Raw genomic sequence first — 24,598 nt, forward strand, 5'->3', positions numbered from 1 at the left:
CAGGGGTTTTCTTATCCCACTAATAAGGTGAATTTTGGACTGTGATCCAAGCTAGCTTGACAGATAGAGGATGGGATGTGTATGTTCAGTCTGCCTTTCTAGCCATTTCCCCTAATACTTAACTATTCCAACCCCAACCCCACTAAACCCTCCAAGTCACTTCCTATTTTCCCATATCCTATGATTTCACAAGTCAGCTTCCAGGGACTCTGTGTTGCACTTGCTATTCAGGGCAACCACAGATACTTAAAACATTACCTGCCATTTTTCCATCTGGTAAATTCTTCTTCCTTCAAGGCTGATTCAGATGTCACCACCTATGGAAATGTCCTCCCGGGCTGTCAGAATTATGGTGCTTTCTCTTTAGGGCCCCAGACTCCGTGCACAGTTTTAATTGAGTGGTGTCTGTTGAATGATAGCGGGTTGTTGAAATGTCTAATCCGTCTTTCTCACTTGATAATGAGCCCCTAGAGGATAAAGATCATGGTGTATTTATCTTTGGATTGCCAACGTTCAGAAAAGTGCCTGGCACAAGGTTAATGCTCAACAAATGTTCATTAAAGGGACAAATGCCCTCATAGTCTCTGGTTCACACAAGAACACACGGAGATGCTAATTCAGTACATCAAGTTGAATGTAACCAGGAAGTAGGGATGTTGAATTTTAGTTGAAGCTTGCCCACCCCGGGGCTCTATGCCAGGGACAGCAGAGATCTGAAAGTGGATGCATCAAAATGAGCTGGTGCTAATCGTTTTTCTTTTTCTCACTAGAAAGAACGGATTCCAAACATCTCTCTAGAGGTAGTCATGGCACATAACCCAGAACCTCCAATAGAGACCTCCGTGGTCAAGTTCAAGAATCAAGACTTTAGGACCTTACGGGATCGGTGCCTGAACAGGGGTCAGCTGTTTATAGATGACACATTCCCTGCCGAGGCGTCTTCCATAGGCCAGAAGCTGCTCAAGGGAAAACACCTTTCAAAACTGGAGTGGAAGCGACCACAGGTGAGGGTGCTCTGTCTGGGGACAAGCCAAGATCTGCCAATCTGGGATCTGTGGACCATGGCATCTCCTAGTGAAAAGAGGGTAGTCCAGCCACAAAACAAACCAGAAAGAAAATAAGGTCATCTGGTTTCTCCGCTGTAGTCCCTTGTCCAGTCCAAGGAATAAGAAGGCTCTGTTCTCAGAGTCTGAACCTGGACCACTGCTGCTAACTCAGTTCTAATAATGACCTCATCAGCAGATTAAAACATCTCAGTCCCATGACTAGAAAAATGGCATGTCATGAATTGGGAGGCTGTGCTAGTTGGTCCCTGGGGTCTCTCCACCTCTTTAATTGAGCCCATCTATCAGTCTGTCACCCTTTATTCTCTTCAGGTGTCAGTGTCTTTATGCTCCTTTCTTCTTACCTACTAGAATTTACTCAAAAGGAATGTATCGTGTCAGTCATTTATACTATAGGATGAATTTAAATAATTGCTTTGCCTGTCTTTTATAATCATATTCTCAGTTCTTGTAAAAAGCCTTCAGACATTTCCTGTGACATCAGAATGGTAGTGCAGCATTCAAATCACCCTGACTCCCCCAACTCAGCAGACAGCCACTAACTCTACTTTGCAGTAGGGTGAGCCCTGCTGGTTTCGAGAACTATCTCAATTTTAGTGCAGGAAGCTCTGTAGGAAACATTTCAGTAAGTTGAAGTTTCTCATGATCTCATCAGGACTCTCATGAATGCAAAGGAGCTAAACAGGAAATGCTTTGGGATGCCTGATTCTTCCTCATCATACCTCCAAATCTGCCAGTGGAGCCTTAAACAAGAAAATAGTACAAACTCTATCAGTGGATTGTGAGAACAGTTCAAAGCACTGCTTACATGCCAAGCACTGTACTGGGCACACTGGGCAACACCAGACTAGCCTCTAGTGATTCTGGGAAGAGGTTTGGAGACCTGGGAGATGCTACAGTGTCTCTCTCATGCAAGGCTATGCAATTTAGTTGTGCACACAGAAAAGAGAACTCAAGACACTGAGCTCCAAAGAGAAAACTTCTTGCCTGAGCCTGAACAGTTCTATCTCTGGGAAAGGAAAGGGCCAATGGAAACCAGGTGGGGTTTTCAATGCTAGTTCAAGAAGTTCAAGAAAGCTGGATGCATTAATAAGTCTTGTGTGGTTTATCCCATCAGTCCTTGGCAGCAGGTCCTTAGCTATGGCTCTTCTTTTGTCTTTACCACCTAAGGAAGTAAACAACTCTAAAGAAATTATGAGGGGTCATTTTTCCTCCTCTGTTGTTTTGAAAAGATGAGGTTCATTTAGAAAGTATTTTTGTTTCCCTCACAAGGTGCTGAGCAGTCTGTGTGAGGTCTTATAGTGTTGAGAACTTAATAACATTCCTATTTAGAAAGGTGGACAGTGCCTGATTATAAATTCCCATCAACATCTCAACTTGTGATGTCTGTGGGGAGCAAGGAGAAACTGAGGCAAGTAGAAATGACTCATACAGAATCAGACCAGCAATCCAGAGGTAAGACAGAAGCCATGTTCATTTTCCCATTATGCCCCACTCCAGGGGCTTACCCATATTCTACTAATGGTCATGGTTTATTTCATCATATATTTTCAAATATCATATTTCCTAATGTGTTCCTTAATCAAGTTTAGCAATGCCTGTATTTATATATGAGTTTCTAAAGCTTTCCTGTAGCTTATCTTACTTGAAGCCTTTATGTTTTTAATGTTACAAGAAAGATAACAGGGCCAGGTGGTGGTGGCACACTCCTTTAATCCCAGCACTCGGGAGGCAGAGACAGGCGATCCCTGTGAATTTGAGGCCAGCCTGGTCTACAGAGTAAGTTCCAGGACAGGCTCCCAAGCAACAGAGAAACCATCTCAGAAAGGAAGGAAGAAAGAAAGAAAGAAAGAAAGAAAGGAAGGAAGGAAGGAAGGAAGGAAGGAAGGAAGAAAGAAAGAAAGAAAGAAAGAAAGAAAGAAAGAAAGAAAGAAAGAAAGGTAATAAGGATGAAAACTGGACCTGCACTATACTCCATATGATTATTTTAGGAGGAACTGAATGCAATGCTTAGTATCTAACACATTGTAAGCACTTACTACACAGTACCTATTGCTTCTTTGATCCCTCAATGTTCTTGGGCTTTCACAGTCAGAGAATTTCAGTTTCAAACCTCAGACAAAAATTAGTAATGTTTCCAAGGAGAAATGTAGGTCAGAGAAAACCGTTAGGGGAGCTAAGTGGCTTCTGGGAAGGGATGTGCAACGTACGTTTCTTCACATGTTCTGTATCCCATCTCTGTTTTCACAGTCAAACCTCCCCCTCCTACAGCCTGCTTGATGCTTGTCCCTGGATCTTATTGGTTCACCTTCTCCAAGGCTCGATAGCCCGTCTCCATATTCTAGCCTGTTCTAGATAATGGAGAAACTCCATACTCTAAGCAACTGCTAAGCTACCAAGGATATTAGTCTTCCTGGAGTATCTATCCCAGTTCAGTAGATTCAACAATAACCTACATGTCAGGGGCCTGAGATCCAGGCTGTTTTCTGGCCCTATCACAGAAAAGTTGTTTTGTGTCCCGTAACTCTTTTTCTCTCTTCCTCTTTCCCTTTACCTACTGTATTAGTTACTTTTCTTGTTGATGGTCCAAAATACCTGACATAAGCAGCTTAAGGAAAAAAAGAGCTTTTTCCAACTGATGGTTTAAGGGTATTGTCCATCATGGCTAGGAAGGCATTGCAGCAGGAACAGAAGGTGGCTGGTTGCATTATGTCTCACAGACAGGAAGCAGAGGTGATGTTGATGTTCAGGAACCTTTATTCTTTATATTTAGTTCAGGACTTTAGCCCATGAAGTGGTTCCACCCACATCAAGGATGGGTCTTCCCACTAGATTAACATAATCTAGAAAATCCCTCATAGATATGCCCACATGTTTGTTTCCCAGGTAGTCCTTAATCCCATCAGGTTGACAGTCCAGATGGGACTGTTAACCATCAGCCTTACATTTCTTCTTCTCTCCTCCCCTTCCCTCTAACAATGAATCCAGTATGTTTTTCTGCTGTAATGTTGTGGAAGGGGAATGTTTCTCACAGCCTGGTGCATCCCGTTTCTCTGGAAGGAATGCCCAACCCTGCTCCTCACTTCAGCTTGGGCTCTGCAGTAGCCTGTGACCTTGTAGGGAGGAAACTCAAGGATTCATCATTCTTAATGTTTCCTATAACCTCTGCTCTCAGTAAGAGATAATGCCAAGAATTAAACATGAGGTGTGTATGTAATACATTCTCTAAATTAAACTTGGTACTTAGATGGCCCCCTTTTAGGAGAAATTTTATTCTGTGGATAATAGTAATAAATCCCACTTACTGAGTATGTACATAGTTGAGGTATTATACTAAGTGCTTACATCCAATTTGTCATTTAATTGCCCTCACCGTCCTGTAAGGTGGATGATAATATTATGCTAACTAAATAGATCAGCAGTGTCCTGTAGTCCTTTCAACAATGATGGAGGTGCTCACTATGCTCCATTCACTGCATGGGCACCAATAAAATGTGTTTACTGAGTACTTGAAATGTAAATCGTTTTGCTTGGGAGATGGAAATCTTAAGGTTGTTTAAGTCTAAATCAGTGGTTCTCGACCTTCCTAATGCTGCAACCCTTTAATACAGTTCCTCATGTTGTAGTGACCCCCAACCATAAAATTATTTAATTGCTATTTCATCATCTGTAATTTTGCTACTATTATGAATTATAATGCAAATATTTGATATGAAAGATATCTGATATGAGACCCCCCCAAATGATTTCAACCCAAAGGTTAATAACTGCTGATCTAAATCAACAAGTATAACTATAACTATCATAGTGGTCAGCACAAAGCTGAAGATGGTAGATTCTCACCTCGTCACCAATGTCGATAGACCAAGGAATTGGAATGTCGTCTTTGACCCTGTTCAGGGAAAAAATAATCCACTTCTCTACCAAAGAATGAGATGGTATGTCTGAAGCATGTTCTCCAGCAGATTCTAGTCAGTTCATAGCTTCATTGTGGACCCAGTCTATGGTCACTCCAGAAAAATTAATTTGCCTGCCCAGGAAATATCTTCATGTAGTCAGAATAGTTTCTGATGGGATCATTCACTCACTATAAGTGACTCACCAAAATGTATTGTTCATAAAAAGAAGAGGAGAAAAAAGAGATGGAGTTCTGAATGTGGGTAAATAGTAAAGATGTCCCATCATGTAACAGTTAACAGAAGGTACCGGAAGTAACTGTGCCAACAGCTAATTGCCATGGAGCCAAAAAATCTTTGATGACAACACATCAGAATTCTCTCAGAAAAACAGGAAAGGAATTATATTGCCACCTGTCCAAGTAAAAGCCTAGTCACCATCTGGAAGGACTGAGTGACAAGATGATGAGTCTAATTGTTACCGACTGAATATGAAATGTTCCATGGGCTTAGGTGCTGAGTGCTTAGTCTACAGCTGATGGCAGCATTTTGGATGATTCTGAAAACATTAAGAGGTGAGGAAGTAGGTAGGAGGAAGTAGGTCATTGAAGGGCATGCCTCTGAAATTTATACCTATTCTCCAATCCCTTGGCTGTTCTCTACTTCCTGTCTACTATACTGTGAACAGCCTTGCTTTAACACACCATCTCACTACTCAATGTTACAGCTAAGGGCATCAATGAACCAACCCCCACAAATGGTGTTTTGAAATAAACCCTTCTTCTTCTAAACTTTCCCCAGGTATTTAAGTCACAAAGGAAACTAGTATACAGGTTTTCTTACCCAAGACCAGCACTTTGTGTGGGAAATTCATACATATATTCAAAAAATACTGTGAGGCAAATGTTCTCATACTGGGGTGATATCTCCAAAGATGATCAGGAACAGTGGCTTCTGTAGTGCCACTTAACTGATGTTTGCCAAGATTTGCATTCCATGGGTTTCTGATATTCGTAATACAAGAGAGAGTAACCCAAACTTGACCAGGAGAAAAGGACCTACAGCCTAGACTTAAGTTACTATGATTACTTAATGAGACAATTACTTAGTTTGATGATTATTGATGGCTTATGTAGTATTCAGATTTTCCAAATACATGACAAAATCTATAGTATATGTGTATGTATATGCATATCTATATAGCACTGATGTATAATTATATATTATCAGTGGACTTACCAACATCCATATTGATAACATGTGCTCATATACTAACCCTATTAATATACCTATCTATAACCTATTGATGTATTTATTAGGAGAAATTTATTTTAGTAATTGGCTTGTGTAGTTCTGGAGGCTAAGCAAGTAATAGCACAATGTACAGTCTGCATCCTAGAGGCATAAAGTCTTAAGTTAGTGGCCTGGGAGCTGGGGAAACCACAGGTGTGATTCCTAGTCTGGGACCAGGAGAACATTTTGTCAGCTCAAGCTGAGAGCAGGCAAATTCTTTTTCCCCTTTGTTACAGACAAGTACCAGATGAGTTGGATAGGATCAGATAGATGTTCCCACCCACAGTGGGGAGGGTAGACTGTAGTCTACAAATCCAGATATCAGTCTACCCACCCTTTCTTTAACAGACACACCCAGATAAAATATTTACCAAATAAATGACTCCCTGTGACCCAGTTAAGTTGACATATCAAATTAGCTTCTACAGTTTCCTTTGGTATACCTAACATGTCTAAGCCTTCAGCAGCTCTGTCTATCTCAAAGAGTCAAAAACTTCAAGCTGAGAAAGACTCTAACTACTGGGGTGTTTTAGAGGGGAAGAGAGAACCATGGAGGCAAACTGACATGGAGCATACCACTGAACTTCTCTGAGCCTGGTTCCTTGCCCTGGATGGCCTCAGAGTCACCTGAAATTCCTGTTGGTCTATAATGCTACCTCTAGCTGACCTGCTGATTCATAGGGGTGGGAAGTGGGGCTCCACAGCCTTCAGGTCTACAAGGCTGCCAGCCGACTCTGAGTCACCATCTGGTGGTAGTTTAACACAGATCTCTTCTAGGATCTTATCATGATAACTTTCCACTGCCCTGCTTTGCCGAGTTCCCAGAGTTCCCAGGCCCAGAGCTCGTGCTTTCTCAGTCACAATTACACGTGTTCCACATGGGTCTTTTTTTGAGGAAGCCAGATGGACAACCTGAAAGGCTCTGATTGAGGGTGGAGGTTGTAGAGCCCAGCATGAGGCATGGGGCAGACACTTGAGGGACAGGAGTTGGAGATACTGTGTCCACCATTGATGGGTCCACAAGTTAGCTTGCAAACTTGATGTTAGCTATTGATTTCAGATCTATTCTGTCCATGGTGAGTAACTTTTTGTTCTTTTGCTTATAACTCCCATTATTTTGGTGAAAGGTTGTGTATTCATCTAATGCCTTCATAGCATTTAGCAAAAGAGTATAAAATTTACTCCTTTTGTCCCATGTAAGTACATTTTGTGTTATCAGAGATCCTGAAATGAAAATATCCATGCATTTTTCATTCCTGTGCAACTTCCTTCTTGGTTATAAGTTAGTCTAAGTCAGTCTAGTTTGTGATGTCAGCATGTGTGTGCATGCATGTCTGTGTGCACATGTGTATATATTTGTGTAGTTGTGTTTACTCTCAGGTTGTACATAAGACTTCACTGGCTTCTTAAATGGCAGGACAGTTCTAACTCTGAAACTGTAAATGATACAAGGCTTGTTTACCCCCTGAAAGTTTGAGAGAATGCAACAGGAAAACTATATAGATATGTATACTTGGGTGATAGTCTTTGCAATCCTAAAAATAATGACCAAGATCGTTGATTTGGGGTGTTACTTATTAATTTAAGTCATTTTGTCGTTGTTAGTATTTTTAATTGATCAGCATAAAATTTTCTGCTGTGTTTTTATATTTCTAAAGCCCATTTTTATTTCCAATTGTATTTGGGTTTCTCTACCATATTTATCAAAGGTCAGTTCTATGTGAAGTCACTATCCAGAGCAGAACAATTTATTTACCTTATTATTTTTTTCTGTGTTTCTGGCTTCTGTGTTTTATAGCTTACAGGTTGTTTTCTTTATCACTTCCTTCCTCCCATTTTTGTCCCTTTCTTTCTATTATCTATGAATTGACTGCTTAATTTATGTTTGATTCTGTCTTGTTTAATAATGGATGCATTCAGGGCTATGGGTTTGTCTATGAGCATAGCCATTTTAATTTTGCAGCTGTCACACAGGAGAAAGGAATCAATAATTATTGAACACACACTCTGTCAGAGGCTGTATTAAAGCGTTCCACATCCTTCCTCATTTGCAAATGTAAGGACTCATCCTGCTTTGGGAGTCTATTCCGAGATTGCAGGGAACAGCCTAGGAGCGCAGCATCTACCACTTATTGAGAGTTTTAGAAAAGGTGACTGTCACCTGCTTCAGAGTTTGATTCTCTCAGCTGTCCCTCTGCTTTTGTCACCACTACACATGAAGATATTGAGCTACAGCAAAGAAGAAGAAAGTGTTCAAGGTCTCCAGGTCACCTGGGGAGAAATGTCAGGGCAAGATTCCATATGCATGTGGTCTGTCTGTTCAAGTCCCCTCCTGTGCAAGTCACTGAAGCAAAGCCAACAGAGCAGCTGCTAAAGGGCTGAAAATTAACTACAGGATTGGCCATGCTCCTGCTCCAAACCTCCATTGTCTACACCTTGTCCTGTTACATGTGTATGCATGTGCGCATGTATGTGTATAGGTCACTGGTACATATGTGCACATGGAAGCTTAAGGGCAATTTCGGCTGTCATCTTTCCTAAGGGACCATCCACCTTGATTTTTGAAATGAGGTCTCTCACTTTTACCTGAAATTTGCCAAGTGGGCTAGGCTAGTTGGTGGGTAAGCCACAGGAATCTGCTTGTCTCTGTCTCCCTAGTGCTGGGATTATAAGTATACCACACCACTCCATATACATATATATATATATATATACATATATATATATATATATATATATAATTTACATCATTCCCTCCTTCACTCTCCTCCTATTAACTCCTCCATGTGTCTCCTCCCCTTGCTCTTTTTCTTTAATTATTGTTACACACATACACATGCACACACACTCCTAAAATATAAATGCATCATAATCAATCTGTATAGTGTTGCTTGTATGTGTACGATTTCAGGGATGACCATTCAGGATTGAATAACCAATTTGGGGGCTGTTACCTGGCCCCTTGACTACCTGTACTTTTCTGTCTAGCGTCAAGACCTCATGGGCTTTCCCCTTCCATGTATCATGGCTATTGGCACCATCATTGGTCAGCTCATGTTTAGGCAACCATGCTGAGGAGATTTCACAGGAGTAGCTTCTCTGGCATTCTAGGAGACAGAATCTCACAGTAAACTTCCTGTTCCTTTGCCTCTTATCATCTTTCTGACCCTCTTCCTCAATCATCCCTGAGCCTTAGGTGCCCGAATTGTGTTATGGATGTATTGGTTGGCACTGAGCACCGCAGGATCTCTTTGTTTTCTACATTTTAAGCAGTCGTGGTTTTCTGTAATGGTCTCCACCTGTTGCAAAGGGAAGTTTCTTTGATAAGGGGGAAGAGCTATATTTACCTGTGAGTATAAGGATAAATATTTAGAACATAGTTATGGATTCTGCTGGTTTAGTAAGGCAGTTGTTGTAGCCTTTCCTTCAAGATTCATGACTTTACTCGTCCTGGGTACCTGGCTAGATGTCAGGTACAAAGCATGGTTTCCCTCTCGTTGAGCAAGCCTTTAATATGGGGTCTGGGGCCCAAACTCAGGTCATCATGCTAGCTCAAAAGGCAAGCACATTACACTGAACTGTCTCCCCAGGTTTCCACCTTCTTTCCCACTTCCTATGTGGCGTATCAGAACTGATAGCAGACCTCCTTTGAGATCTCTAGTTCCTTTTCCCAGTAGAAAAAGGGACAATCCATGGTCAATAAAGTGCACCCACATTGTTTTAAAACCAACTCCACATCCAGTGCACAGGACCATGGTCCCTCAGAGCAGTCGTTTCTACTTGTGTGAATTGGGAAGGTTTCCAATTACACCCGGTGTTAGGAATAAAGCGTGAAGAACCTTGGCAGGCAAGAGTGACCAAGGCTGGGGGACAAAAATGCCAGGTAGACAGAGCTTAAGTGAGAAGTTTTATTAGAAAGGGAAGGGGGGAGGAAAGAGAAAAAAGGTAAAGAGACACAGAGACAGAGAAAAGGACAGAAGAGAAGAGGGAACAGTCCTAGGGGAACAGCAGGAAAGAGAGTGGGAAAGAAAGAGGAAAAAAAGAGAGAAGAAAAGAGAGAGCAGAAAGGTAGTGTAAGTGGACAGAGGTCTTTTGTTTTTGTTTTGGATTTATTTATTTATTTATGAATTTATTTGGTTTTTTGGAGACAGGGTTTCTCTGTGGCCTTGGAGGTTGTCCTGGAACTAGCTCTTGTAGACCAGGCTGGTCTCGAACTCACAGAGATCTGCCTTCCTCTGCCTCCCAAGTGCTAGGATTAAAGGTGTGCGCCACCAACGCCCTGCGGAGGTCTTTCTTTTAAAGGGGTCCTTTGCACCTGGGCTGCCCAGGGTACTGCCTGAGTGCATTCTGCAAGGTGACAGGTAGACCAAATAATGCTTGAATCCTTATACCCTGGCCATGGCTGTAACAGGGGGTCTCATCGGTGAGCCAAACTGTGCCTCTCCTGGCTTATAATGGGGCTTATAATTCACTGCCAAGAAAGCGAGTGAAGGCTGGTAGGAAGATGCCCTTACTCGATAAAACAGGAAGGTGGGTGCACCCTTGCTTGTCCTCAGTCCATGTTCTCACCAGGAACCTTTGTCAGCACAGGACAGGCTGGTAGGGTTGTCCATGGTGTAGGTCTCTGTTCTTTTGTGGCTGCTAGGGCCCTGCTCTCTGGGGACTTAGGCGTCAGTGTGAAAGGAAACGATAGTGGAACAGTTACCCAATTACACAAACATACACAGTAGAAGAGCCACACAGAGAGGTTACAGGGGAAAACCCCATGGCCTCCCTGAAGGAAACAAATTTAGAGAGCTGGGGGACTCTGGAGAAGGAGCATAGCTTTACTCTGGTGTGTCATAAAAGTGTCTGGAGATCCCCCTTAGGAATTTTGTAATATTCATATCTGCCGAGAGTCCTCAAAATTCACCCAGATATCATATTTTGACAATATCATATTTTACCTTCTGTGGCAGGTAAGTGTGTATCGGGGGTGTGGGATGGGGGACTAGATGCCAGGGGCAGATAGAGGTTTCTCAGACTTAGTCTGTGAGTGGGCGAGGGGGTGGCCAAAGATCTGAGTAATTTGAACCATAGGTCCTATATAGCATTTGAGTTGTTACTGGGCACGCTGATTTCTGAGGTATGCAGTTGTACTGGCTGGTCAACTTGATACAAGCTGGAGTCATCAGAATTGAAGGAGCCTCAAATAAGGAAATGTCTCTATGAGATCCACCCACAAGGCATTTTTTCAATTAGTGATTGATGCTGAGGGCCCAGCGCATGATGGATGGGGCCATCCCTGGGCTGGTGGTTCTGGGTTCTACAAGAAGGTGGGTTGAGCAAGCCATGGGAAACAAGCCAGTAAGCAGCTCCACTCTATGGCCTCTGCATCAGCTCCTGCCTCCAGGTTCCTGAACTGTTTGATTTCTTGTCCTGACCTCCTTCAATAATAAACAGCAATGCAGAAGTGTAAGCCAAGTACACCCTTTCCTCCCCAACTTGGTTTTTGGTCATGGTGTTCCATTGCGGCAATAGAAATTCCAACGATGACAGCCATTTTCTAGGAAAAGCTTTACTCAGAGAAAGTGTAGTTCTGATATTTTTCAAAGTCTCTCCTGACGAATGGATCCTATTCACTTTTATTTGTTTATAACCATCTAATAAAACACAGGCTTGTTGGGAGCAGACAGGCTGACTACTATTTGATATAAAGATTTTCAGACCTTATTTATGAAGTTTCCTTGTGTAGTTTCTTTGTGCATTTATTGCCTGTCTTGTCAGCTACATACACACCCCTTTGACACCTGCTTTCCCGAGACCCATAAAACCCAAAGAACAAAGGAAAGTTTCCTAATTCATATTTTAAGCACCTACTTAAGAATTAACCTCTGTCTCTCAAAGATGAAGTGAGTGATGCTGTGGGTACCATATTGAGGCAAAAAGGAATAAAAGAGGCTTTCATTGTCTTTTGTAAGGATTTGTCAGAGGATCCCCCTCACTTCATCCTGGAAGGTGCAAGCAGATTTGACATCCAGCAAGGAAGAGCAGGTAAGAACTCCACAGCTCCCATCCCAGTCTTTTGACTTGGCCTTCACATGGGAAATCATGGTCTCCTCCCCCTCTTCCTCCTCCTCCCCCTCCTCCTTCCTTTCTTCCCTCCTCCTCCTCCTCCTCCTCCTCCTCCTCCTTCTCTTCCTCCTCCGCCTCCTTCTTCTTCTTCTTCTTCTTCTTCTTCTTCTTCTTCTTCTTCTTCTTCTTCTTCTTCTTCTTCTTCTTCTTCTTTCTTCTGGGGGGCACATTTTGAGACTGGGTTTCTCTGTGCAACAACAGCCCTACCTGTCCTGGAACTAGCACTGTGACCAGGCTGGCCTCAAATTCACAGAAATCAGTCTGGTTCTCTCTCCCAAGTACTGGGACTAAAGGCGTGCACCACCACTACCCCTCAGCTGGGAAATTATAGTCTTAAGCCAAGTTCATAGACACTTAGCCAGCTTCCAGCCTGTCATCTGCCCATTAGTTTCCCCTAACTGGAGAAGGAAAGGACTCCTCTGAAGCTCTCTTTGCCATTTCCTCTCTGAGCACAGTGCCTGGCATTCAGAGAATTGATGGTGTTGACAATGAAGGGGGAGCCTGAGACAGGAGGGAAGCATAGTTAGAAGGGCTCGCATCAATACTTGTGGAGAAGGTCAAGGCTACTCATCCATCAAGAGGAAGCACAGAAAATTCCTGCATGGGCTGGAGAATCCCTACATAGGAAGGGGCCGGGCAAATATTAGCAAAGAAAAATGCAGGTGCATTTTCTGCAATGCATAAAGTACCATTGCTGATTCTGCTCGGTGATTTAAAAAATTGCTGGATGTCAGCCCTGGAAACTCTAGGAAAAAGAATCAGGGAGCAAGTTGAACCCCTTAATGCCAAAGCCGAGCTGGGGCTTCCCTGGCCTTCCTCACCAGAACTTACCCCACCCTCTGTCTCCCAATACTTACATCACCAGCACTGGTTCCTCTTCTCCATCTCACTCGGAACTGGCTTGGTAAATTCTTTCCCCAACTTTCCTCCCTCAGAGGGCAAAACTTCAGCATAGCTTGGCTACCCTTAGCTCGAAACCCCCAAATTTTCACTGCTCCAAACTCTGAATTCTGTGAATTCCGAGAGTAGGACACGGAATCACAGGAAGAAAATTACATACCTGAGCTCACATGACAGGTCACGGTCAAAACACAGGTGTGAAAAATAAGCCTTAAGTTTACCTCCAGTCTGAGTATATGAGAGAAATACATGTGAAGCATAAAGGAAGTCATATTTAAATGTGGGTCACATTCCCACAATAGTTTATTATGTGTGCAAAAATAGTCCAAAATTTAAAATCATTTGATTTCAAAATCATGTTCTGGTCTCAAAGATTTCTGACTGATATTCACTCCATTGGTAGGAAGATTTGCTAACTCTGGTATCCACGACCAGTAAAACTCAGGAGGTGTGATTTCTGGTTATGACCAGTCTCCATTATGGCTTTATTTCCTCCCAGGAGACTGCTGGTTTCTGGCAGCACTGGGCTCCCTGACCCAGAACCCAAAGTGTCTGCAGAAGATTCTGATGGACCAAAGCTATTCACAGCAGTATGCTGGGATTTTCCATTTCCGGGTATGTGCACAACTATACTGCTGGGGAACTCTTGTGAGTCAGGCCTGGGAACCTGAGCTGGAGGTGACATCTGTATGTCAGTGACCCTTCGTCCTCCAAAACAGGGTTCCACCTTTCATTTATGGCCCAGCCACACACAGAGAAGATGAGGGGTGAGATGTTTGCATGGGATAGAGATAGTAGGAACAGGATGCTAAGGAGTCCCCTTGGGCATACTTTGAGGGGTGTGTGACAAGAAGTAAAAGAACCACTGACCTAGAAGCTAAAGGTAATGACCACCGAGTTCTTGCATCTTATTCCTGTGCCATACCTTGATGTCAGTGACAGGAGAACTGTAGGAAATCACAGCATCTGGGAGGATATGCTCTGCCTTGTGATTCATTCTTCTTTTCTCAAATACCTTGGTAACCCTTGCACATTTCTCTTCCTGGGGAATTTTAAAATAATTTTGTCTAATTAAACAGAGAAGCCACTGTGATGTAGAATGGAACAGTGTGCAATTTATGTATTAATTTGGAAAAATTACATTTTATTGTTTTAATTATTCCTTTCCAGAAGCATGGTATATCTTTCTATTTATTCAGAACTGATTTTATGCCTGCCCATAAAATGTTACAGTTATGCTTTCGTATTGGCACCGTACCTTTTTTGGTAAATGTATTCTCAAATATTTTACAACTGTATAGCCAGTGTGGAGTTCCTTTTGTTCTTCTCCCCCACTTTCCAAGTAGATGTTGCTAAAAAAAGAGAAAAATGGCCACCTATTGCAGTAAACTGTCTGGACACCTTACAAAATTCTCTCTCTAGTCCTCCTTTTTTTCCTATGGTTGAATCTGGATTATTTTAATTACCTCATGATGTGATCTTCAAGCAGATGGAGTTGTTTCTCCTCCCTTAATGCCCCTAGTTGTTATTTTGTTCTTTTGTCATGTCACAGCCTTTGAATCAGAGTGCCAAGAGTCAAACTCTTACTGCCTCTTGATTTTAGTAAGAGGCATTCCTGATGCCACCAGCTTCAGTTTGTTAAGGGTTTCATTAGAATTTCTGTGCCTATGTCATGTCAGAAGTTATTTTCTGCATTATGTTATTTTTAAATCATGCTTGAGTTATACTAGCTTTGTAAAGTTAACTATTACACACTTGGTTATTTGAAATAATTTGAGTAATGTTTGCTAGTCAAACATTCAGCAAAGTAGACAAAAGTGAAAGTATAATAGACAATAGTTAGATTACCTCACTCCACCTCTTTTTAAAATATGACTTCCTTAACTCTACTAGTTAGTGTATTCAGCAGCTATTAATTGGTTTGCACCATTTGTTTCTCTTGGAGTTATTTCTTTTTTAATTGTTATTTTTAAGATAATAATATAATTGCAACATTTTTGCCTTTTCTCCATCCAAACTCTCTTATATATCTCTCTTTGCTCTCTGTCAAACTCATGGCCTCTTTTTTCATTAATCATGAATATATGCCTATATGTATACATACATACATACATCATACACACACACACACACACACACACATACATACATACCTAAACATAACCAGATCCATCTGTTTTATGTTACTCACATGTATGAGAACTAGCTTTCAGGGTACCAGAAGGCACCATGCATGCTTCCAAAGGAGGGAGACAACCAACAATCCTACCTTGCTATGATGCCTATGAACCATAACAAGGACCAGCGTTGCACAATAACTCTGAGGGTGCAGTAGTGGTACACAAACCTTGGAGGTAACCAACAGCTCTCTAATTGGACTTAAACCTTCTCAACAAGAGGGAAAACATTCTTGGTACTGGGGACCTAGCTAACTAATCAGTGCTAATGAAGTCATTTATCTTGGAGGAGAATCTAAAACCACTACTTTACTAAATCAACATAATCCCTGACAACAATTTGAAGATTTGTCCTTATACCCACAGATAGCTAGAGTTACCTACTAATATTTATGCTTTGCCAGAAGGAGTGTTTCCCAATATAATGTCCTGAGATCCTCTGATAGTTCATTTAATATCTTGTTATCTGTGGGCCAAAAAGATGTTTCAACAGGCTTGGGCCAACCAAACCCGATGACCCAGGATCTACATGGTAGAAGGAGAAAATCACTTCCAGATGGTAATCCTCTGACCTCCACATATGCCACATCATGCACACAGACACACCTTCTGCCATCTGGTTATCTTGTCAAGTTCCTTTACCTCAAAATTCCCATTGTCTCATTGTCTTATTTCCATTGATGTAGAAAAGTCCAGTGTCAGTCTACTTTACATGTAGCATGTGCTGTCAAACTTCAAGTATCTAAGTGGTTGTCTCTCCCTGGAATTCAGAAATTTCTTTAGAGTACATTCAGATGTACACCATTTAAAAATTACTCATGGGGGATGGAGAGATGACTCAGCAGTTGACAGCAATACTGCTCCCACAGGGAACCTGAGTTCAGTTCCTAGCATTCACATTGAATGGTTTCCAACTGCCCTCAACTCTAGCTCCTGAGGAACTGATATCATCTTCTGGCCTCTATGAACATGCACACATTCGTGCATGCGCCCCCACACACACACGTAACTTTTTAAGCATAAAAAAATATTCTTGAGCTAGGGAGATGGCTCAGTCATGGCACTATGAACACACAGAGACATACATACACATATGCCCATCTACACAAATGTAGACACATAAATACACACATACTCTTTCTTGAAGGTGAATGAGACATTCAGCCTAAACACTAGCCTCCTTCTGTTGCTACTTTTCATTCTATCATTGCTGGTTCTCTTTTTTTCTTACTCCTGTTCCCCACTTCACAAAGTCCAACTAGGTAATATTTCTGACAGGGTCACTAGTGATGTTGGTACTGGTAGTGATCCAAGGGCCACACTGAGGGGCACCAGAGAACATCTGGGACTGAACTGAGCACCAGCTCACCATAGGACTGCTAGCATTGCTGGGTCATGCCTTAGGTGGTTAGGATAACCAGAGACCCAGCAGAATACACTCTACCTTTGCCCTAAGGTAAGCCAACCAATAACCCAGTCCCTTTGGGTGGTAAGATGACTCTATACTTACCCTAAGTCTGATGTTATGTTCAAGCCCCAGGACCCACGTGGCAAAAAAAGACAGCTGGCTCCTACAAGTTGTCCTTTGACCTCCACACACAAGCAGTGGTACACACACACACACACACACACACACACACACACACACACACACACACACACACGTAGTAAATACTCCCCAGTATCAGCTCCAGTTCTGACTTCCATAGGTCTCTCCCTAGCACTCTGAACTTGGACTCCACTTCTAGAAAGCACACAGTGCCCAAGCACCCCAGAAGAATTCTTATTTCCCAGCTGGGCACATGACATTGGCAAAATGGCACCTGCATGGTTTTTGAAGGGTTTAAACACTGTCCATATGTCTGTCCTCTTCACCCAGGAAATAGGACATGGCCTTATTCCTGACCATCAGTCAGCTTGCTTTATTTTTTTATCTTTATATTACGTTATTTATACATATGTATCAATACATATATATACATAATATATATACACATACATATATAAATACATATAATTACAATGAAAGCTCATCATGTTTTACATAATTAATAATATACATATGCCGTGTGTGTGTGTGTGTGTGTGTGTGTGTGTGTGTGTGTGTGTGTGTGTGTGTATTCTTGATCTCTAGCAACAGCAACCTTACCTAGTCTTCTTACACAGAGAAAGCATGTTTGATCAGTCTACATGAGAGTAGTTTCTAAGACAAAGCTGGCTATAATGGTTTCCTTGTCCCAGGGCACTCTCATTTGTGACACCATCCTAGTTGCTGAACAAAGCAGCCATAGGATTCCACACATCATAGTGGCTCAAAACCCACCCTGTTCCTCTCACTGTCTCACCTGGTCTCAGTATTAGCCTCTTAAGTAGTTCTTTCATCTTACCATCATTTGACAGATTGGAAATGGAGTCAAGGTTAAGGAAGAAGTGTCTTGCTTAATAACTGTTACTAGATTAATGAGAGATAAAACCAAAATTCAGGCATAGTTCTACCAACTGGACATTATCCTCTCTATGTTTACCCAGCTAAATCCAAAGTTTGAATGGCCTTCTTGTCTACTCTCTGGGAACTGTGACTAGCTTTCCTTGATGGCTCTCAATAGCATTCCTGTTTCCTGAACTTCACTGCCTACACAGCTTACTGGTTGAGAAACATTTATCTAGTTGTGTCCAAGCCCTGGCTCATTAATGACCATGAAAACATCTTTACCTTGTTTCCACTGACTTCTCAGTCTCTGTTTCCATCTTTGCTCTGATAGTGTGTCCTCAGGTTGGTGTGACAACCCTGAGACATCCAGCTGTGGAAAGGGTGGTGTGAATGAGAGTTCATGTCCACCACACTTTAGCAAGCCCACCTGGAGAAGACTTACCTTCATCCAGTTCAGCCCTAAACCAGAAGTCCTGCTGCTCCATCCAGCCCAATGGAAACCATCAAAGAAACTTAAAGGGCTACCTTTGGAATGAATGTTCCTCATTTGCCAATGTCCCTGGGCGAACCGTTTAGAGTTGAATACTAAAGATGAAAGCAGTCTGCTTTGGAGAGGAACATCTGGCTCATTTGTGCTCTTAGCAGGAAAAGTGTCAGCCAGTTTCATTTCTCTATTATAATAGCAAGGCCAGTGTGACATGAGGACAGAAGGGCCAGAGTTAGGCTGTCTCCACTCAGTCCTCCTGAGCCAGCTACACCATTCTGCCTTGAGGCCTTTGTCCATTCTGTCTTCATCATTTGAGGTGCATTTGCAATATGCCTGTCATGCTTCCTTCCTGGAGCCCCCAGCTCCAGGTCAATAGTCCTGCCCTGCCACAGCCCTGAACCTACCGCTCTTCTTGTTATTTAACATATGTTCCCCCTGCTGCCCTGTGAGTGCAAGAAAGATCTGGATTCTCCTGTGTCTGTTCATAGCTTGCAAAGGATTTGTCAAAATAAGGCTATAGTTAATTGCAAAGTTGAAGTAGACCCCACACATTCATCTTCGCTGCCTAGATTCCCCTTAGTTAATTGACTTGTATTCTTGATTGCTATCTCATTTTTCCCTCTTACCATTGGAGATGATGTGCATACGTCCTTTGGGCTGTGATATTGCTCTGGATCGAGTCTGTTATTGGGTCATGGGAGTCAAATTACAAAAATGTTTTGGCTTAGGTCAGAAAGTTACAGAAACTCCCTGCTGCTCCAGCTATACTAAGACACATCCTTATCTTTCTTCCAGTTCTGGCAGTGTGGCCAGTGGGTGGAAGTAGTGGTTGATGACCGATTGCCTGTCATAGGCAAGAACTTCCTCTTTGTTCATCCTCGAAGAGGCAACCAGGAATTTTGGCCCTGCCTGATGGAAAAAGCCTATGCCAAGTAAGTGTGAGCAAGCCTCTCTGCCCAGTTTCAGTGCTGGCTTTGCCTGCCCAATGTCTTGCCCTCACGGATGCAACTTAATAGTATCTGTTTTGAATGTAAGCAATGTCTTGGGCATGCTTTGATCCCACCATTGGGAAGCTGAGGCAGGTGGATCTTTGTAACCAGCTTGGTCTACATAGTGGGACCCAGGTCAGCCAAGGGCACATTAGAGAGACCTTGTCTCAAAACAAATAAACAAACACTGTCCATTTGAGCATCAGAGGCCTTGTCACCCAGTGAAACAATCTCTGTAAACAATCACCAAATTCAAGGTTTGGTCCTAGAGCCATCAGGAGGGACCCACAAACACATAGTGAGGTGTGGACTCATGGGCTCTAGGCCCATGTAACATGAATGATTAGACAAATATAAGAATCTAGATGAAATATAGTTGTCCTTGGTATCTGAAGGAGATATCAAGAATCCTCCCATGGATATTAGAAGCCATGATGTCGAAGATCCTTACATGAAATGAAATAGTATTTACATATAAACTACACATATCCTGTATGCTCTAAATCATCTATACATACATTACATATAATGCCTGATACAATATAAATTCTATACAATTAGTCATTATACTGTATTGTATAGGAAGTAATGACAAGGGATGTTTATGAATGCTCATTACTGACAAAATTTGTTTCCAATACTTTCATTCTGCAGTTGGTTTAATGGTGGGTGCCAAGACTGCAGAGCCAAAAGACTGGACTGGCTATAATCTGCTCACAATATGATGTGGTATAGAGGAGAAACTGATCCTGACTCCCTGGCCTACAGAGAAGCAAGCCAGGGTTGACTCAAGACAGGACATTTGAGTGAGATGGAAGGATGGGTAGGACTCTACAGTGAAGGAAGACATGGGTGGAGGCAGTGAGAGGAGACAGACTTGGGTGGAACACTTAAACTGTGGTCCAGGAACTGAGTGTCCCATGTGGCTACTATGAGATTTCATTTGTGTGGGGGAACAGTAGATGAACAGAACTTTCTCCTCCTCTTGTGGTCCACACAGGAAGCTCAGGGACCACCTTGTGGTCCTGACAAGCTCAGAATTTGCATGCACCCCAGCTCGCTTGTTTTCCTGAGGCTTTCAGGGTTACTTATTCAACAGATGCCCACTGAACATTTTACCATATGCCAGGCACTGTGTTTGGCACTGCCTCAGACACTTGAGCAGTTTGGCTCAAGCAAATGTGTATAATGATATGCATGCACACATCTATATAGAGCAAGGCACTGTTCTAAAGACTCATACAATGCCTGAGAGAGGTTCAGCCTTTCTACAACCAAAACAGAAAAAAATGCAAATTTTAAAAAGTAAGATATCATCCTTCTATGTTCTAGACTGCAAAAGTCAAAGCTAGGCAAGGCCAAATGAATGCCAGTATTGGGGAATCTAGGATTCCCCTGATGGATACAGCCTGAGATCACCTCCTAGGGCCACTTGACTACTCTTAGATTACTCCCAGGCATGTGTCACACCCCAGGACACTCCTAGAGGGGCTTTAAGAGGCAGACCTGGGCTGTTCCCGATGGCACTGTGGATGTGGTATGAGGTATCCATGCCAGGATCCCCACATACCCTCGGGTGGGTGTACACCATGGACAGCCACACAGCAGTCAGAAGCCATATATGCAGTCTAAGCCCAGGCTAATCTTTGGAGGGTGGGCTCTAAACAAATGGGGCAAGAAACACTGAGCAGTAAACTATGAACTGTTTATGGACATGTACATTACAGCCACTGTGGTATGTATTTTTTTTCAAGAGCACAGAAGAAAGAAACATTGTAGATTAAGCATTCTGCAATGGTTGGAAGGAGTAAGAAACCCAGTGGCCTACCTGACTCCGGGTCTCATCTCTGCTTGCGCCACTAACTTCATCTCCCTCAGGATGTTCTTCCTCTTGGCTCCTCATAGCAGAACTTGGCCTCATGGTCTTGCTCTTTATCTCTCCCTCAGGCTTCAGTCTACTCCTTTAGCCCTATCTTCTGTTCTTTACGAGGCTCCAGTTGCAGAGACTGGCAATCAAGCTGGCCAGTCTTACACTGGGTCCCCATTGGCCTTTTCAACCATGGCCAGGGCTCAGTGGCCATAGAGCCCTGTGAGCAAGCACTGTGGAAGAGAGTGTTTTCCCCAGGAGGATGCAGGGGTAGAGACAGAGAAAAAAACACTTAGCGGGGAGGCAGGGGTTTCATAGCTCACAGGAGGAAGACCATGATACAGTCCACATCCTTGGGGGAGAAAGGGGACAGGAGAAAGGGATATAGGGTTGGAAGGCTCCTCGTTCACACATGAAGCTGAGCCTCTGAGCTGCCACTAGCCAACAGGTGCAGGCAGTTGAATCCCTCGGTCACCTGCCTGGGACTCCACCTCCAGGGCTGCAGCCTGGCTGGGTTCACAATCTAGATGAGGAGGTTCCTCCAGACCTCTTTGTATGTGTTCTTTTTTTTTTTTTTCTTTAAGGCAATTTGCAGGAAAACTAAAGTTGTTTCTCCTTTCTTTTGTTGGGAAGAGCCATGCACTCGCATTGGAAAAAGAAGTCTAGATAACAGCCAGGGCTGTTGAACCAGAGCAGGCGTTCTGGGAGGTTAATTCACTCCTAAGCTACTTACACAAACATTGCCATTATCTTCCCAGGCTAGATCCCACCCTTATCACTTCTGGGCTTTTATTTTTCCTTATGTAAAAAGAGGGAGCCCAAGAGAATTAGAAAGCTTGAGGACAGAAATGATGACTTTGACCCCATTTTGTTAACAGCTGACCTAAAGCAATCATTCAGCTTGAAAAGAAATGGGAGAATGGGCCTAAATCCCACATTTCTCCCACCTAAAGAAATTTAGCTGGGGATAAAATGTTTCAAACTATTAAAGCTATTTAAAAGCTTTGCCCCTACACACACACACTCACAAAGAAGAGATTTGCAGAATGCAAAAGTGAATGCCAGCATCTCAGAGCCTCCCTCCTATGAGAGATGAGAAAGCTGAGGCTTAGGGGACACATCACCTGCACAAGGTCACAGAGTGGTCAAGACCAAGCTGGGACCAAGAGCCGACACCCCCTCTCCCCCCACACACACACCAGTTTCTTTCTGAAAGGTTCTTGATCTTTCCAGAAAGAGGTCCATCTTGTTTGTTGCCTGACAGGGGGACCCCACACAAACGTGGAGAGCACAGCTGTCTGTGATAGAAGCCACTGCCCCTCGGAGGGCATGGAAACGGCCCAGTGGACATGCAGACTCCCAATTCTCATGTATCACTGTGCTGGGGAGTCTGGAAGTAAATTAATCAGATCAGTCAAGTGTCAGGCAGAGTAACCTGTGTTTGGAGATTGAAGAGATGGGGACAAGATCTGGCAGGCTGCATATGGGCCATTTCAGTGTTTCTGTGGGTCAGAACTGTAGCATCTCAGCCTCCTGTTAGGCTCAGGTTTAGACATCTGGAGTCTTCTATTTTGTCAGAGCATGGAGACAGTCATTTCCTCAAGACAAGGCTCAAGCAGAGGGATCCAGACAGGCTTGCTCAGAATTCCTGGGTTCAGCTGACAGGGCATGATGACAGATGTGATGAGCAAGGCTCTCTCTCTCTCTCCCTCTCTCTGTCTCTCTGTCTCTCTCTCTCTCTCTCTCTCTCTCTCTCTCTCTCTCTCTCTCTCTCTCTCTCTCTCTCTCATTTTTCCTGTCAGCAACCTGGGCTAAGAATAGTTGCCATGTTCCTGGCGCATCAGCAGGATCCATAAGCCCGCACCTTTAAAGAAAACCAACTCCTTGTCAAAACATCTAACTGCTACTAGGACAAGCTTTGTAGGCACCAAGGACAGACACAGAGAGAAGGTTCTGGAAGACACTTCTGGAGAAGTGCTGAGTGTGGGAGGGGGACAGGGAGTCCTTCCATTGTGTGTGGTATCTCTGTGGTGACAGCAGAATAATGTGGGTACCAGACCTCAAGTAAATCCCAGGGCCACCGAGATGGGGTTCATCAGTGAAGAGGACCGGGTCAAAACCCCCAGTTGTTTTCCTTGAGAAGCCACCTTCATGGGTCTGTCTTAGAGCTGGGAGGGCCCCTTGGTACAGGAATGAAGGACTGGTGCAGTGAAACACTAGTAGACTTTGGAATGATCCTTGTTAACTTAGCTGTCCTCAGTAAAGACCTGTGACATAAAGAGTCAAGTCTTCAGACCTAACTGGGCATAACCCTGATCAAAGAGAATCTGTGTCACTGACTGAGCAAACACTGTGGAGATAAAAAGAATTTAAAGCCAATTAGATTCTGAGGTCTCAGGGAGGCCAGGGAGGGGATAAGATCAGCACTCATTTTAAACAATGTGGGTAAACATCACAAGTGTCCCTGTCCATTTGTCCTTTTAGTCTGTGGATCCTTAGGTTTCTGTAATAATAGGTTTTTTTCTTAGCAACCCTTGGCATGTGTGCCTGGGACACAGTGGCTGCTTAACACATATTTGCTAACATGATTTTGCTAGAATTCTATGTGATTCTAGGAGGAGAGTGACCAAGGTAGAAACAGGATGAGAAAGGAATATCTGTGGGCCCCAGTGTGAGCCAGTCCATCCTGCAGTGTCTAGTGGAAATTCCAAGAACAAAATGGAGGAGGGTCATCTCCAAGGCCAAATACCTTGTTATAGGCAGTGGTGACAATGGACCCAGGCCCAGACTCCCATTTGATTTTATAGTAGGAGAAGAAGCAAAGAGTCAAGGTGGGGGCTCTGACCCTTACCAGTGAAAACATCTGCATCTGCTTGCCAGTAGGGGACAGACGCACAGGACCTGTCAGGGGCAGAGGGAAGGGCAGCTCCTACATCCAGGAGACTACCCACAGACCTCCATCTCCATCCTTCATGTCTTGCTATGGCTATAGTTTAGAAACCCACAGTCCCCACCTGAAAGTCTGACCCTATGACCCCAGCTTTATTGATACCATTGTTACTGTTCCAATGCCCTATCTCCCAGAGAATACAGACTTCCCCCAGCCCTGTTGTCTACACTCTAGGTCCACCATGCTTTTCTGCAGCAGTTCTCAACCCATGGGTTGAAAGCCCTTTCATGGGGTCACATATCAGATACCCTTGCGTATCAAATATCTACATTACAATTCATGACAACAGCAAGATTACAGTTATAAAGTAGCAATGAAAATACTTCCTGGTTGGGGGTCATCACAACACAGGGAACTGTACTACAGTGTCATAGCATTAGGAAAGTTGAGAACCGCTGTTCTACTGGCTCTGGGATCCTCCCTCCCTGGG

General features: G+C 43.2%; 1 protein-coding gene across 1 annotated transcript in view; it reads left to right on the forward strand.

Annotated features, from left to right (window-relative positions):
• The first annotated feature begins 806 nt into the window (after positions 1 to 806).
• The window catches only part of Capn13 (calpain 13), a 60,375-nt gene continuing 36,583 nt past the window's right edge, over positions 807 to 24,598 (forward strand). Inside the window, exons 1-4 of the mRNA XM_035447609.1 lie at positions 807 to 1,004; positions 12,214 to 12,286; positions 13,767 to 13,882; positions 19,158 to 19,294. Of these exons, the coding sequence (XP_035303500.1) occupies positions 807 to 1,004; positions 12,214 to 12,286; positions 13,767 to 13,882; positions 19,158 to 19,294 (524 nt within the window). The remainder of the gene's footprint in view (positions 1,005 to 12,213; positions 12,287 to 13,766; positions 13,883 to 19,157; positions 19,295 to 24,598) is intronic.

Source organism: Cricetulus griseus, chromosome 7 (genome assembly GCF_003668045.3).
Source record: "Cricetulus griseus strain 17A/GY chromosome 7, alternate assembly CriGri-PICRH-1.0, whole genome shotgun sequence".
In the NCBI taxonomy this organism is placed as follows: domain Eukaryota; kingdom Metazoa; phylum Chordata; class Mammalia; order Rodentia; family Cricetidae; genus Cricetulus; species Cricetulus griseus.